The 14,912-nt window shown below is 43.9% G+C and overlaps 1 protein-coding gene across 1 annotated transcript in view; it reads right to left on the reverse strand.

Annotated features, from left to right (window-relative positions):
* Window positions 1-369: 369 nt before the first annotated feature.
* LOC120040609 (cytochrome P450 2K1-like) overlaps window positions 370-14,912 on the reverse strand; it is a 37,153-nt gene continuing 22,610 nt past the window's right edge. Inside the window, exons 7-8 of the mRNA XM_038985695.1 lie at window positions 1,177-1,503; window positions 370-979 (exon numbers count right to left, since the gene is read on the reverse strand). Coding sequence (XP_038841623.1) covers window positions 792-979; window positions 1,177-1,503 — 515 coding nt within the window. The 3' untranslated portion in view covers window positions 370-791. The remainder of the gene's footprint in view (window positions 980-1,176; window positions 1,504-14,912) is intronic.

Below are 14,912 nucleotides of genomic sequence, written 5' to 3' on the forward strand. Positions count from 1 at the left end.
AAGCATCTCAAGGTCCTGGAGTGGCCTAGCCGGTCTCCAGACCTGAACCCAATAGAACATCTTTGGAGGGAGCTGAAAGTCCATATTGCCCAGCGACAGCCCCGAAACCTGAAGGATCTGGAGGTCTGTTTGCAGGAGTGGGCCAAAATCCCTGCTGCAGTGTGTGCAAACCTGGTCAAGAACTACAGGAAACGTATGATCTCTGTAATTGCAAACAAAGGTTTCTGTACCAAATATTAAGTTCTGCTTTTCTGATGTATCAAATACTTATGTCATGCAATAAAATGCTAATTAATTACTTGAAAATCATACAATGTGATTTTCTGGATTTTTGTTTTAGATTCCGTCTCTCACAGTTGAAGTGTACCTATGATAAAAATGACAGACCTCTACATGCTTTGTAAGTAGGAAAACCTGCAAAAGCGGCAGTGTGTCAAATACTTGTTCTCCCCACTGTATATATTAGTGTCAACTACTGATAACATTAGCTAGAATACTAATTGACTTTGCTAAGCTTGGCAACAGCTGTCCAGTCCCAGACAAGGCAGGACAGCAAGCAAAAACAACAAGCATTCTGTACATACATAATTGCAGTGCTTTGTATCAATCAATTACATTGTCGGAATGTAGAGCAATCAAATTCAACCAAAACCATTGAGGGACTGGTTTCATCTCAGACCTGGCTCACAGCACAGCCGGTGAGGTAAGCTGTTTCAGCATGTTTGTCTAAAGTGGAGCATTTGTTCATGTATAATAAGTCATGTATAATTTACATTAGGCCCAGACTCATCTCAGACCCGGCTCACAGCACACAGCTGGTGAGGTGAAGGGTTGAGGGTGAACCCCACGGCCGGTGTGAGGTCCAGATCATCCTCTGTTACTCCAGGAGGAGGAGAGAAATGAAAGCGCTGCAGGAGGGAGGTGAAGAAGAGGAAGAGCTCCATCCTGGCCAGACCCTCCCCCAGACACACCCTAATACCTGGAAGAAGATCAAATGAGGGAGACAACCTATAACAATTAGGTCTACATAGATTTCCTATAGTTGACAAATTGTACACACATTTTATATCATAAACTCTCCCTGGTTCAAAGCAATTCCCCAAACTCTTAATTTTATAGTACCATAGAAGGATTCACTTACCCAGTCAGAATGGATACAGAAACAGTGGAACTCACCTGCAGAGAAGGGCATGAAGGCATCCCTCTTGGTGAATCGACCTTCCTCATCCAGAAAGTGGGCAGGGTTAAAGGTGTGTGGGCTCTCCCATTCGCTTCCGTCTTGTAGGACAGACGTCAGTAGAGGAAACACAAGCGTCCCCTTCTTGATGAAATATCCCTGGAAGGTGATGTCTCTGCTGGTGGTGTGAGGGATGGCCATGGGTAAAACGTTGGCCAGTCTCTGGGTCTCATGGATCACTGCATCAGTGTAGGGCAGGTTCTTCCTGTCCTCTGCTAAGGGCTGACGACTTCCTATAACCCTGCTGATCTCCTCCTGGACCCGGTCTGAAACAGAAAGGAGGTAGGACCAAAGTTACTACCCTCAGAGAAAATGTCATCTTAATAATCTTTACCCTGGACATTTTATAATTTTTACAAGATGGCTTGATAACTTAAACTGGGCTCCAAGTGAACGATACCTTTATTAACCTACGTACCAAAACAGTCACCTTTTCTGCACAGTTCAATGTTCTCACTTAATGCATAACACCTTTTTGTAAAACAGTAGTCCCGCTTGTACACAAGAATCTTTTTGCAAAACAGTAGACAACAGCTACACAAGACAAAGTAAATTGTATAAATCATGTCCAACAAAACTGTTAGTTTCTCAATTGCTTGAACACTTGCCTCAAAACAGGGATAACGCAGCCCACGCAAACAGTATCATTTGTCATAGAATGACAAGGTCATCTCACCATTCATCACATAATGGCTCAACAAATACTAACTGTCTGTAACGTTGAGTCAGGAAGCAGGTGCAGATGGTGAGTTTAATAATAACGACCATCGCAAGTACAAAACAAGAGACGCATCAGGACATGAAAACAGAACCAATTCTGCCTGATGACTGAGGTTGGTGAGGGCTATTAGACGGGAGAGTAATCAGGGTGGTGATGAAGTCCAGGTGAGCTTAACGATGGGAGCAGCTGTGCGTAATGATGGTTGCCAGGTGTGTGCAATGTGGGTGGCCAGGACTGGTGGATAGTAGACCGGCAATGTCGAGTGCTGGAGGGAGAGAGCAGGAGTAGGTGTGATACTATGACCATCAATAAAATAGATTTTTCTATTAAATAGAGTAAATGGTACGAGATTGTAATCAACTATTTCATAGACAGCTGTATTCTTGTTCTCTGAATTAGCATCTAATACTAAAGCAGGAAGAATTTCACTAAACCTAAATTGATACTGTTTAGAATTGCAAAAGTGTCCGGTGCTGTATATTGTAACGATGTAAATGTTTACAATGCATTGAAGATAAATCAAAGAGAAGAGGTGTTGAAAGGGCAATTGTGATTTTAGTATTGTAAAACCAGTCACTGTACAAAGAGAGTTTACATGTTAATGGTAAAAGATATGGGAGTACCTTTTATTTACTGTGATATTAATTTAGTTTAGTTTGACATTCTGTACACAATAGGTTTGTGTCCTGTGTAGAGAGTTGTGTCTAGTATTTTGCCTAACAGTGCTTATCATTTGCATTTAATGTGAAAACAATGAGAAATTACATACTGTTGTGCATAAAAGGGGATTGTTTTGGCCACGCGGATCCCAGGTTTTGCAGGTAGTCTTGTTATTTTGATGGATGTATTTGCATTTTTAGGGTATCTTCAGTTTTGATGGCGCCGACAGAGAAGGCAGCATCGCAACTAGCTCTTAGGAAACTGCAGTATTTTGTTTGTTTATGTACTATTTTTTTACAGAATAAGCTCTAAAATTGTTTTGTGCCATTACATACAGCCGGGAAGAACTATTGGATATTATAGCGGCAGTAACTCACCAGAACTACCAGCATCACGACCAGGATTACGACCTGGAGCAGATCCTTTGTTTGCTCTCCCCAGAGCAGTTGAACTTATTCCAGAGGCTGACCCAAAACAACGCACGGTGGAGGAGAGGTACTCGGGGCGGTCTTCTGGTCCGACTTAGGAAGCGTGCACACCACCCACCGCTCCAGAGTATTTTACTCGTTAATGTCCAATCGCTAGATAATAAAGTTGACAAGCTCAAGGCGAGAGTGGATTTTCAGAGAGACACCAGGGATTGTAATATACTCTGCTTCACAGAAAGATGGCTCTCAAGATATTCTGTCTGACTCCATAAAGCCAGTTGGGTTCTCAAAGCATCGTGCCGACAGGAATAAACATCTCTCAGGGAAGCAGAAGGGTGGAGGTATATGTTTTATGACTAACGACTTATGGTGTAACTGTGATAACATACAGGAACTGAAGTCCTTCTGTTCACCCAAACTAGAATATCTCACAATCAAATGCCGACCGTACTATCTCCCGAGGGAATTTACATCAATAATAGCCACATCCATCTATATCCCCCACTCAAGCCAATACCACGACGGCCCTGAAAGAATTTCAATGGACTTTATGCAAACTGGAAACCACATATCCTGGGGCTGCATTTTTTGTAGCTGTGGATTTTAACAAAGCAAACTTGAAGAAAAGGCTCCCGAAAGTCTATCAACTCTATGTACTTGCACGGCTAAAACTCTCTACCACTGTTACACTACCTTCCGGAATGCATATAAGAACCTCCCCCGAACTCCATTCGGCAAATCGGATCATGATTCCATCTTGCTCCTCTCTTCGTATAGGCAGAAACTCAAACAGGAAGCACCCGTGGTAAGGACTATTCAATCGGTATTCACGCTTCCAGATTATTTTGATCACGCAGACTGGGATATTGTTACGAATCCCTTTGGCCCGACAGTCTAGGGGGGATGGTAATGGGACCCGTAACACAACTCATGCAAATTATAGTAGTGAAAACGTAACAGTGAGAACAAATAACACAGACAACTTAATTACCGTCAAACACTAAATGTTTATTTATAAACACACGGTAAATGGGGGGGGGAAGCAGGAAAAGGGGCTGAGCGGGACCCAAGGAATGAAAGAATAATAATTCAAAAACACCCCTAAGCTAGACTAGCCTACTTCACAAACAGCTAACTAACTAACCAAAAATACAGGGGGTGGTCCGCCCAGTTCTAACTAGTGTTTTTAACAATGTTTAACTACGGGTAGTGTAGCCCAAGGGCAACTTGTCTGGTTACCCCCTTTTCCCACCATCAAACAAACACTCAAACACCATAACCAAAACAATACTCACAGGTGGGGACAAAGTGACATGTAGCTGCAAAACACACAAGCGACCTACAGACAGAAGGCATGTTACAAAGAGATTGAGCTGGGGAGACAACAACTGACAGGGGTTTTAAACCAAGGGAAAGGGACTGTGATTGGGTAAGGGAAAAGGAGCAGGTGTCTTCCGATTAGCGACTGATTGATGACTGATTGGGGAATGATTATTGTCACCTGTGAGTAGGGGAGAAGGAGAGAAAAGAAATACACACAGGATACACACAGAACACTTGTATCCGTAACACTCCCACCCTTAAAAGCGCAACCCTAGGGATTGCGAACACATTTACAAAACATACAAACATCATTATTTTTACACACGTGACAAAGCATCTGCCAATACATTTTCTGAACCCTTTTTGTGGCGGATCTCCAAATTATAATTTTGCACAATCAGGGCCCAACGCATTAGGCGCTGGTTCTGATTGTACATACGGTGGAGAAACACTAAGGGGTTGTGGTCCGTATATACAATCACGGGTAGGGCACTGGAACCAATGTACACCTCAAAGTACTGCAGAGCCAACAACAAAGCAAGAGCTTCCTGTTCTATTGTGGCATAACTTGTCTGACATTTGTTAAACTTCCAAGAAAAATAACACACTGGATGATCCACTCCACTCTTGTCCTGCTGCAGTAGAACAGCACCAGCACCTCTGGCACTAGCATCTACCTCAAGTTGAAACGGTTTTTCAAAATCCGGAGCAGCAAGTACAGGGGTATTACACAAGAGGGCTTTCGCAGATTCAAAAGCTCTTTTACAATCCGGAGACCACACAAATGATTTAGCCGGACTGAGCAAATCGGTCAATGGAGCAACTACCGCAGAAAAATTGACAGAAACTACGGTAGTAGCCAACCATCCCTAAAAAGCGGCGTAGCTGTCGTCTGGTGGTAGGTGCGGGAAATGCAGTTATAGCCAAGACCTTGGCATCAACAGGGCGCACCTGTCCATGGCCGACCTCTTTGCCAAGATAAGTAACAGTAGCTTTTCCAAACTCGCACTTTGCCAAGTTCAGGGTTAGCGAAGCAGCTGCCAACCGTTCACATACTACCCTGAGAGAGTCAACATGATCTGACCACTCAGACGAATAAATCACCAGATCATCAAGATAAGCACTACAGTTGGGTACTCCAGCTAATACGGAGTTAACCAGTCGTTGGAAAGTGGCTGGTGCATTTCGCATCCCAAAAGCCATGACTGAGTACTGTAGGAAGTTGTCTGGGGTTACAAAGGCAGAAATCTCCGAAGCACGTGAAGTTAACGGAACCTGCCAGTAACCTTTTAAGAGGTCCAACTTAGTAACATACTTAGCAGCTCCAATAGTGTCGATACAGTCGTCCAGTCTGGGTAACGGGAATGAATCTGGCATTGTGACAGAATTAACCTTTCGATAATCCGTACATAACCTGGACGTACCATCAGGTTTAGGAACCAGAATGCAAGGAGAACTCCAAGGGCTTGAACTTGGCGTAGCCAGGTCATTCTCCAACAAATATGTCACTTCATCCCTCATTATCTTCCTTTTGGAAGCGTTGATACGATAGGGGTGTTGCTTGATAGGTGTAGCATTTCCAACATTAATGTCATGTTCCAACACGTTTGTGCGAGTAGGAACGTCATTAAAGAGACATGGAAAACTCTGTAGTAGCCTCACAACATCGTCGGCCTGTCCGTCCGTTAAATGAACCAGACCTGACTGGATAGACAACAGCATTTCTGAGTTGGGCAATCTAATGCACTGCTGCTGAGTATTGCGCAACTCTAATCCATCTCCCTCAACATTATCAATATGACAGTCCACTATCATAGCAGTAGAAGCAGCGGAGACAGCCGTACCTTCCTCTGTTTTTGAACTATCCACTTGGGTGATGGGTCGGGTGTGGTATGCTTTTAACATGTTAATGTGGCACACACGAGATTGGCGTTTTCTATCAGGCGTTTGAAGCACATAATCAGTTTCACTTAATTTCTTCTCAATGAAATAAGGACCAGAGAAACGAGCTGACAGTGAAGATCCTGGAACAGGCAATAACACCAGTACTTGGTCACCTGGCTGTAGTGGACGAGAAACAGCCTCTTTATCATAGTGTCTTTTCATGCTCCTTTGGGAGGAAGACAGAGCTTCCTTTGCAAGAGCACAGGCTTGGTGTAGGCGCTCCCGAAAGCGACTAACGTAGTCCAACACATTTTCATCTCCTGTACACAACTCTTGGGACAAAAACTGTTCTTTAAGAACTTTCATTGGTCCTCTCACTGTGTGACCAAACACTAGTTCAGCCGGGCTGAAACCTAGGGACTCCTGTACAGTTTCACGAGCAGCAAACAAAACTAGAGGAACTCCCTCATCCCAATCTTTCTCAGATTCCAAACAATATTTACGTAGCATAGACTTCAATGTCTGATGCCAACGTTCAAGCGCACCCTGAGACTCTGGGTGATAGGCGCTTGACACACGGTGCGTAATTGACAAGGATTTTAACACCTGCTTGAAAAGCTTGGACAGGAAATTGGTACCTTGATCACTTTGTACCACCTTAGGTAATCCGAATGTCGTGAAGAATTTAATTAAGGCTTTACTCACTACAGGGGCTGTAATCCTTCGCAGAGGAATGGCCTCGGGGTATCTTGTTGCCATACACATAATTGTCAACAGAAACTGGTTACCCGATTTTGTCTTCGGTAACGGTCCAACACAATCAACCACCACATGTTCGAATGGTTCACCTATGACAGGTATTGGACAAAGAGGAGCGGGAGGAATAACCTGATTTGGTTTTCCTGTTATCTGACATGTGTGGCATGTACGACAGTACTGAGCCACATCTTGTTTTAAACCTGGCCAAAAGAAATGGCGAAGAATCCGATCATAAGTTTTTGTGATTCCTAAATGACCGGACCACTGGTGATCATGAGCAAGGGATAACACATTTTGTCGAAAGGCTGTAGGAATCACTATTTGGTAAACAGCATTCCAATCTCCGCCCGCGTCATCATGGGATGTCCATTTACGCATGAGGAGATTACCATCAATGAAGTAAGCCACGTTTTTCTTCTTTACCTCTTCCAATGAGACAACACTAGAAAAACATTTAGCAAGCTTGGTGTCAACCTTTTGGTTAGCAACCAGCTGCTCACGAGTGACTGGTAACTGTATTGCATCAGCAATAAGTTCAACATTCTTCGCTTCTTTCCTGGGCTGTTTGTCAGAGGTGATCAGCTTCCCAGAGGTAGCACACAACCCATCCTCTTGATCATCCTCTTTGAACAGAACAGTGTTCGACAAATCTATCACGTCACTCTCTTGTCGTGCCTGAGCACGAGTGACAGCACAAGCAGGGAACACATGTGGATAACTCTGTGCCAGCTCATTGGAGAGAGAGTGGTCACTTTTATCCAATACTTCCAATATGGGTACTATCTTTCCTCCGGCAATATCGTTACCCAATATAAAGGTCACACCTTTTACTGGCAACAGGACGTACCCCCACTCTGAATATTCCACTGATTAACTCAGAGTGTACTTTCACAAAGTGCAATGGCACTGGGACAAAACCCATTTCTATACCCTGAACTAACACACTGGAACCACAGTATGTATCGTCGGATAAGGGCAACACATCAGACAATATAAACGACTGCGCCGCACCAGTATCTCTAAGGATTTTAACCGGACGCTGAGACGCTTCGTCATTCGCTAGGGACACAAACCCCTCGAAAATGAACGGTTCATAACTACGGTCGGGAACTGGGTCTTTCAAAATACATTTACCCTTAGGCACCTGTTTCGTTTCAGACCTCACAACCGTACGAATTAGACCAACACCTGTTGGTGGCTTGGCACGAAGAGGCATCCCTTGTTTACGTTTTAGCAGGAAGCAATCATTAATCATATGTCCCACCTTATGACAATAGAAACAGGGACGCTCATTTTTCTGGCGTGCTTGATATACTGCTGGCCGACTAGGGCTATAAGTAGGCAATTCTGTAACTCTACTCTCAGTATGAGCCGAAAACACACTCTTGTGCGTCAACACAAACTCGTCTGCCAACACAGACGCTTCTGACAGGGAGGCTACTTTCTGTTTGTTTAGGTACACTACAATGCGTTCAGGTAAGCAATTTTTCAACTCTTCCAACAAAATTAACTCCCGGAGAGAGTTAAAATCAGTTACCTTGCTAGCAGCATGCCATTTATCAAACAGATTTCCCTTCTCTCTAGCAAATTCCACATAAGTCTTACTAGAAGACTTCTTATGAGACCTAAATCTCTGTCGGTATGCCTCAGGCACAAGCTCATAGGCGCGAAGAACAGTAGCTTTGACCACTTCATAATTTAAACTGTCTTCAAGAGGTAGCGCTGACAAAACCTCTTGGGCTTTACCAGTTAATTTACACTGAAGTAATAGGCACCATACCTCTTTAGGCCATTTCAAGGCTACGGCTATACGTTCAAATACACAAAAATAGGAGTCAACCTCTGACTCTCTGAACAAAGGTACTAAGGCAATCTGCCTACTAATGTCAAAAGTGTTGGGATCTCTAGTTGGTGAGGACGGCTCACTAACAGTCACTGCAGGAACGAAGGCTAGCCTCGCTGTCTCTGCCTCCAGTTCCATCTGGCGCATTTTTAACTCCATCTGCCGCTGTTCTCGTTCTTTTTCTGCCTCAATTTTACACATCTCCATTTTTAACTCCATCTGCCGCTGTTCTGCCTCAATTTTACACTTCTCCATTTTTAACTCCATCTGCCGCTGTTCTGCCTCAATTTTACACATCTCCAACTGGAGAGTCTCTCGCCTAATTTGGGCTCTCTCTTCCGCCTCCAGTTGGAACTGTATTGACCGGCCATCCCTCCTGGTATCACCAGTTGACTGTGGGGAGAGTGGATCAAAACGGGGCAATGTGGCTGGAGCTTTAGCCTCGCCCTCAGACACCACTGGGCTTAGAGGAGCAGCAACATCCCCTACAGGGGTAGTAGGCTCAGGCAGCGGTAATACAAGCACCTGTTCCTCCAACAAAACATTCAACACTAATTGTTTAACCTCCGCTTTAACTACATTCTGTGGAATCAATACTGAATAATGGTCAGCCAAGGTCATTAAATCAACTCTACGACACCTATCAAAAACCTCCCACGAAGGGTTATCCAAAAAGGACTTCAAATCAAATGTAGCCATTTTTAATTACTACACAGAGCCAACAAATAGCAAACACTAATTCTACTTTAGCTATAACGTTCAACACTGAACTAGACCACTAAAACAATCTGCACAAGCGGTATGGGTGTCAGTAATGACAGATCCCGGATGAGCCCCCACTTATGTTACGAATCCCTTTGGCCCGACAGTCTAGGGGGGGATGGTAATGGGACCCGTAACACAACTCATGCAAATTATAGTAGTGAAAACGTAACAGTGAGAACAAATAACACAGACAACTTAATTACCGTCAAACACTAAATGTTTATTTATAAACACACGGTAAATGGGGGGGGGAAGCAGGAAAAGGGGCTGAGCGGGACCCAAGGAATGAAAGAATAATAATTCAAAAACACCCCTAAGCTAGACTAGCCTACTTCACAAACAGCTAACTAACTAACCAAAAATACAGGGGGTGGTCCGCCCAGTTCTAACTAGTGTTTTTAACAATGTTTAACTACGGGTAGTGTAGCCCAAGGGCAACTTGTCTGGTTACCCCCTTTTCCCACCATCAAACAAACACTCAAACACCATAACCAAAACAATACTCACAGGTGGGGACAAAGTGACATGTAGCTGCAAAACACACAAGCGACCTACAGACAGAAGGCATGTTACAAAGAGATTGAGCTGGGGAGACAACAACTGACAGGGGTTTTAAACCAAGGGAAAGGGACTGTGATTGGGTAAGGGAAAAGGAGCAGGTGTCTTCTGATTAGCGACTGATTGATGACTGATTGGGGAATGATTATTGTCACCTGTGAGTAGGGGAGAAGGAGAGAAAAGAAATACACACAGGATACACACAGAACACTTGTATCCGTAACAGATATGTTCAGAGTAGCTTCAGAAAATAATAAACTCATTCACCGTATTGGTAAATGTGTCTATCAGGAAGTGCATAGGTTGTACCCACTGACTATTAAAACCGACCCCAAACAGAAACCGTGGATAGATGGGAGCATTCGCTCAAAACTGAAAGCACGAACCACCGCATTTAACCAGGGCAAGACTGGGAAAATGGAAGAATACAAACAGTGTAGTTATTCCCTCCACAAAGCAATCAAGCAGACTATACGTCGGTATTGGGACAAAGTTGAGTCTCAGTTCAACAGCTCAGACACGAGATGTATGGGGCAGGGTCTACAGACAATCACAGATTATAAAAGGAAAACCAGCCACGTCGCGGACACCGACGTCTTGCTTCCGGACAGGCTGAACACCTTCGCTCGCTTTGAGGACAATACAGTGCCACTGACACGGCCCACTACCAAGGACTGTGGGCTCTCCTTCTCCGATGTGAGTAAGACATTTAAGCGTGTTAACCCTCGCAAAGCTGCCGGCCCGGATGGTATCCCTAGCCGCATCCTCAGAGCATGCACAGACCAGCTGGCTGGTGTATACACAGATATATTCTGGCTGGTCTGTTGTTCCCAAATGCTTCAAGATGGCCACCATCTCTTTCTTAGGTACAGGGACAAAGGTAATTTAACTAAATGACTATTGCAGCGTAGCACTCACCTCTGTCATCATGAAGTGCTTTGAGAGACTAGTCAAGGATCATATCACCTCCACCCTACCGGCCACCCTAGACCCACTTCAATTTGCTTACCGCCCCAATAGATCCACAGACGATGCAATCGCCACCACACTGCACACTGCCCTAACCCATCTGGACAAGAGGCATACCTATGTAAAAAGGCTGTTCATTGACTATAGCTCAGCATTCAACACCATAGTACCCTCCAAGCTCATCATCAAGCTCGAGGCCCTGGGTCTGAACCCAGCCCTGTGCAACTGGGTCCTGGACTTCCTGACGGGTCGCCCTCAGGTGATGAAAGTAGAAAACAACACCTCTTCGCTGATCCTCAACACTGGGGCCCCACAAAAGTGTGTGCTCAGCCCTCTCCTGTACTCCCTGTTCACCCATGACTGCTTGGCCAAGCACGCCTCCAACTCAATCATCAAGTTTGCAGATGACCCAAGTGGTAGGCTTTATTATCAACAATGATGAGACAGTCTACAGGGAGGAGGTGAGGGCTCTGGGAGTGTGGTGCCAGGAAAAGAACCTCTCACTCAACGTCAACAAAACTAAGGAGATGATCATGGACTTCAGGAAAAAGCAGAGGGAGCAACCCCCTATCCACATCGATGGGACCTCAGTGGAGAAGGTGGAAAGTTTTTAGTTCCTCGGCATACACATCACTGACAAACTGAAATGGTCCACCCACACAGACAGTGTGGTGAAGAAGGTGCAACAGCGCCTCTTCAACCTCAGGAAGGCTAAAGAAATTTGACTTAACACCTAAAGCCCTCAAACTTTTACAGATGCACAATTTGAGAGCATCCTGTCGGGCTGTATCACCGCCTGGAACGGCAACTACACCGCCCACAACCGCTCCAGAGAGGTGGTGCTGTCTGCCCAACGCATTACCGGGGGCAAACTACCCACCCTCCTGGACACCCACAGCACCTGATGTCACAGGAATGCCAAAAAGATCATCAAGGACATCAACCACCCGAGCCACTGCCTGTTCACCCCGCTATCATCCAAAAGGCGAGGTTAGTACAGGTGCATCAAAGCTGGGACCGAGAGACTGGAAAAACAGCTTCTATTTCAAGGCCATCAGACTGCTAAACAGCCATCACTAGCACATCAGAGACGGCTGCCTATAGACATAGATTTGAAATAACTAGCCACTTTAATTATGTTTCCGTATCTTGCATTACTCATCTCATATGCATAAACTGCACTCTACACTATTCTACTGTATCTTAGCCACTTTGTGTTTACATATTGCATCACCCATCTCATATGTATATACTGTATAGTATTCTATACTACGCCACTGACTGTTAAACAGCCATATCCAGCACATCAGAGGCTGCTGCCTATAGACATATATTAGAAATCACTGGCCACTTGAAGGAAATTAAACACTAGCCACTTTAATGTTTCCGTATCTTGCATTACTCATCTTATATGCATAAGCTGTACTCTACACTGTTCTACGGCATCTTATCCACTTTATTTGTGTTTACATATTGCATCACCCATCTCATATGTATATACTGTATTCTTTACTATGCCAATGTATCTTAGTCCAATGCCGCTCTGACATGTATGTATATATTCTTAATCCATTCCTTACTTAGATGTGTGTGTATTTGGGTACACAGTTGAAGTTGGAAGTTTACATACACCGTAGCCAAATACATTTAAAACATAGTTTTTCACAATTCCTGACATTTAATCCTAGTAAAAATCCTGTTTTAGGTAAGTTAGGATCACCACTTTATTTTAAGAATGTGAAATGTCAGAATAATAGTAGAGAGAATTATTTATTTCAGCATTAATTTCTTTCATCACATTCCCAGTGGGTAATTAGTTTACATACACTCAATTAGCATTTGGTAGCATTGCCTGTAAATTGTTTAATTTGTGTCAAATGTTTCGGGTAGCCTTCCGCAAGCTTCCCAAAATAAGTTGGGTGAATTTTGGCCCATTCCTCCTGACAGAGCTGATGTAACTGAGTCAGGTTTGTAGGACTCCTTGCTTGCAAATACTTTTTCAGTTCTGCCCAAAGATTTTCTATAGGGTTGAGGTCATGGCTTTGTGATGGCCACTCCAATACTTTGACTTTGTTGTCCTTAAGCCATTTTGCCACAACTTTGGAAGTGTGCTTGGGGTCATTGTCCATTTGGAAGACCCATTTGCGACCAAGCTTTAACTTCCTGATTGATGTCTTGAGATGTTTCTTCAATATATCCACGTTTTCCTGCCTCATGATGCCATCTATTTTGTGAAGTACATCAGACCCTCCTGCAACAAAGTACCCCCACAACATGATGCTGCCACCCCCGTGCTTCACGGTTGGGATGGTGTTCTTCTTGCAAGCCTCCCCCCTTTTCCTCCAAACATAATGATGATCATTATGGCCAAACAGTTCTATTTTTGTTTCATCAGACCACAGGACATTTCTCCAAAAAGTACGATCTTTGTCCCCATGTACAGTTGCAAACCGTAGTCTGGCTTATTTATGGCGGTTTTGGAGCAGTGGCTTCTTTCTTGCTGAGCGGCCTTTCAGGTTATGTCGATATAGGACTTGTTTTACTGTGGATATAGATACTTTGGTACCTGTTTCCTCCAGCATCTTCACAAGGTCCTTTGCTGTTGTTCTGGGATTGATTTGCACTTTTCACACCAAAAGTACGTTCAACTCTAGGAGACAGAACGCGTCTCCTCCCTGAGCGGTATGACGGCTGAGTGGTCCCATGGTGTTTAAACTTGCATACAGATGAACGTGGTACCTTCGGGCATTTGGAAATTGCTCTCAAGGATGAACCAGACTTGTGGTCTACAAAAACAATTCTGATGTCTTGGCTGATTTCTTTTGATTTTCCCATGATGACAAGCAAAGAGGCACTGCGTTTGAAGGTAGGCCTTGAAATACATCCACAAATGCACATTCTATTTTACTCAAATTATTTCAATTAGTCTACCAGAAGCTTCTAAAGCCATGACATAATTTTCTGGAATTTTCCAAGCTGTTTAAAGGCACGGTCAACTTAGTGTATGTAAACTTTTGACCCACTGGAATTGTGATACAGTGAAATATAAGTGAAATTATCTGTCTGTAAACAATTGTTGGACAAATTACTTGTGTCATGCACAAAGTAGATGTCCTAACCGACTTGCCAAAACTATAGTTTGTTAACAAGACATTTGTGGAGTCGTTGAAAAACGAGTTTTAATGACTCCAACCTAAGTGTATGTAAACTTCTGATTTCAAATGTATGTTGTGAAACTGTTAGATATCACTTGTTAGATATTACTGCACTGTCGGAGCTAGAAGAACAAGCATTTCGCTACACCCGCAATAACATCTGCTAAACACGTGTATGTGACCAATAAAATTTGATTTGATTTGAATTAATATATTGGCTGTTTGGAGAAGGCAACTAAACTGAACAAAAATCCAAATGCTCACCTTCGATAGCCACTTATATCCTGGAGAAGTGTGCTCTTCACGGGTGAATCCCAGTTTCAACTGTACCGGTCAGATGGCAGACAGTGTGGGCGTCGTGTGGGTGAGCAGTTTGCTGATGTCAACATTGTGAACAGAGAACCCCACCGCCACCATGGGGCAATGGTATGGACAGGTATAAGCAACGGACAACGAACACAATTGCATTTTCTTGATGGCAATTTGAATGCACAGAGATACCATGACGAGATCCTGAAAACATTGTCGTGCCATTCATCTGCCGCCATCGCCTCATGTTTAAGCATGACAATGCACGGCCCCATGTCGCAAGGATCTGTACACAATTCCT

Source organism: Salvelinus namaycush, unplaced genomic scaffold (genome assembly GCF_016432855.1).
Source record: "Salvelinus namaycush isolate Seneca unplaced genomic scaffold, SaNama_1.0 Scaffold368, whole genome shotgun sequence".
Lineage (NCBI taxonomy): Eukaryota > Metazoa > Chordata > Actinopteri > Salmoniformes > Salmonidae > Salvelinus > Salvelinus namaycush.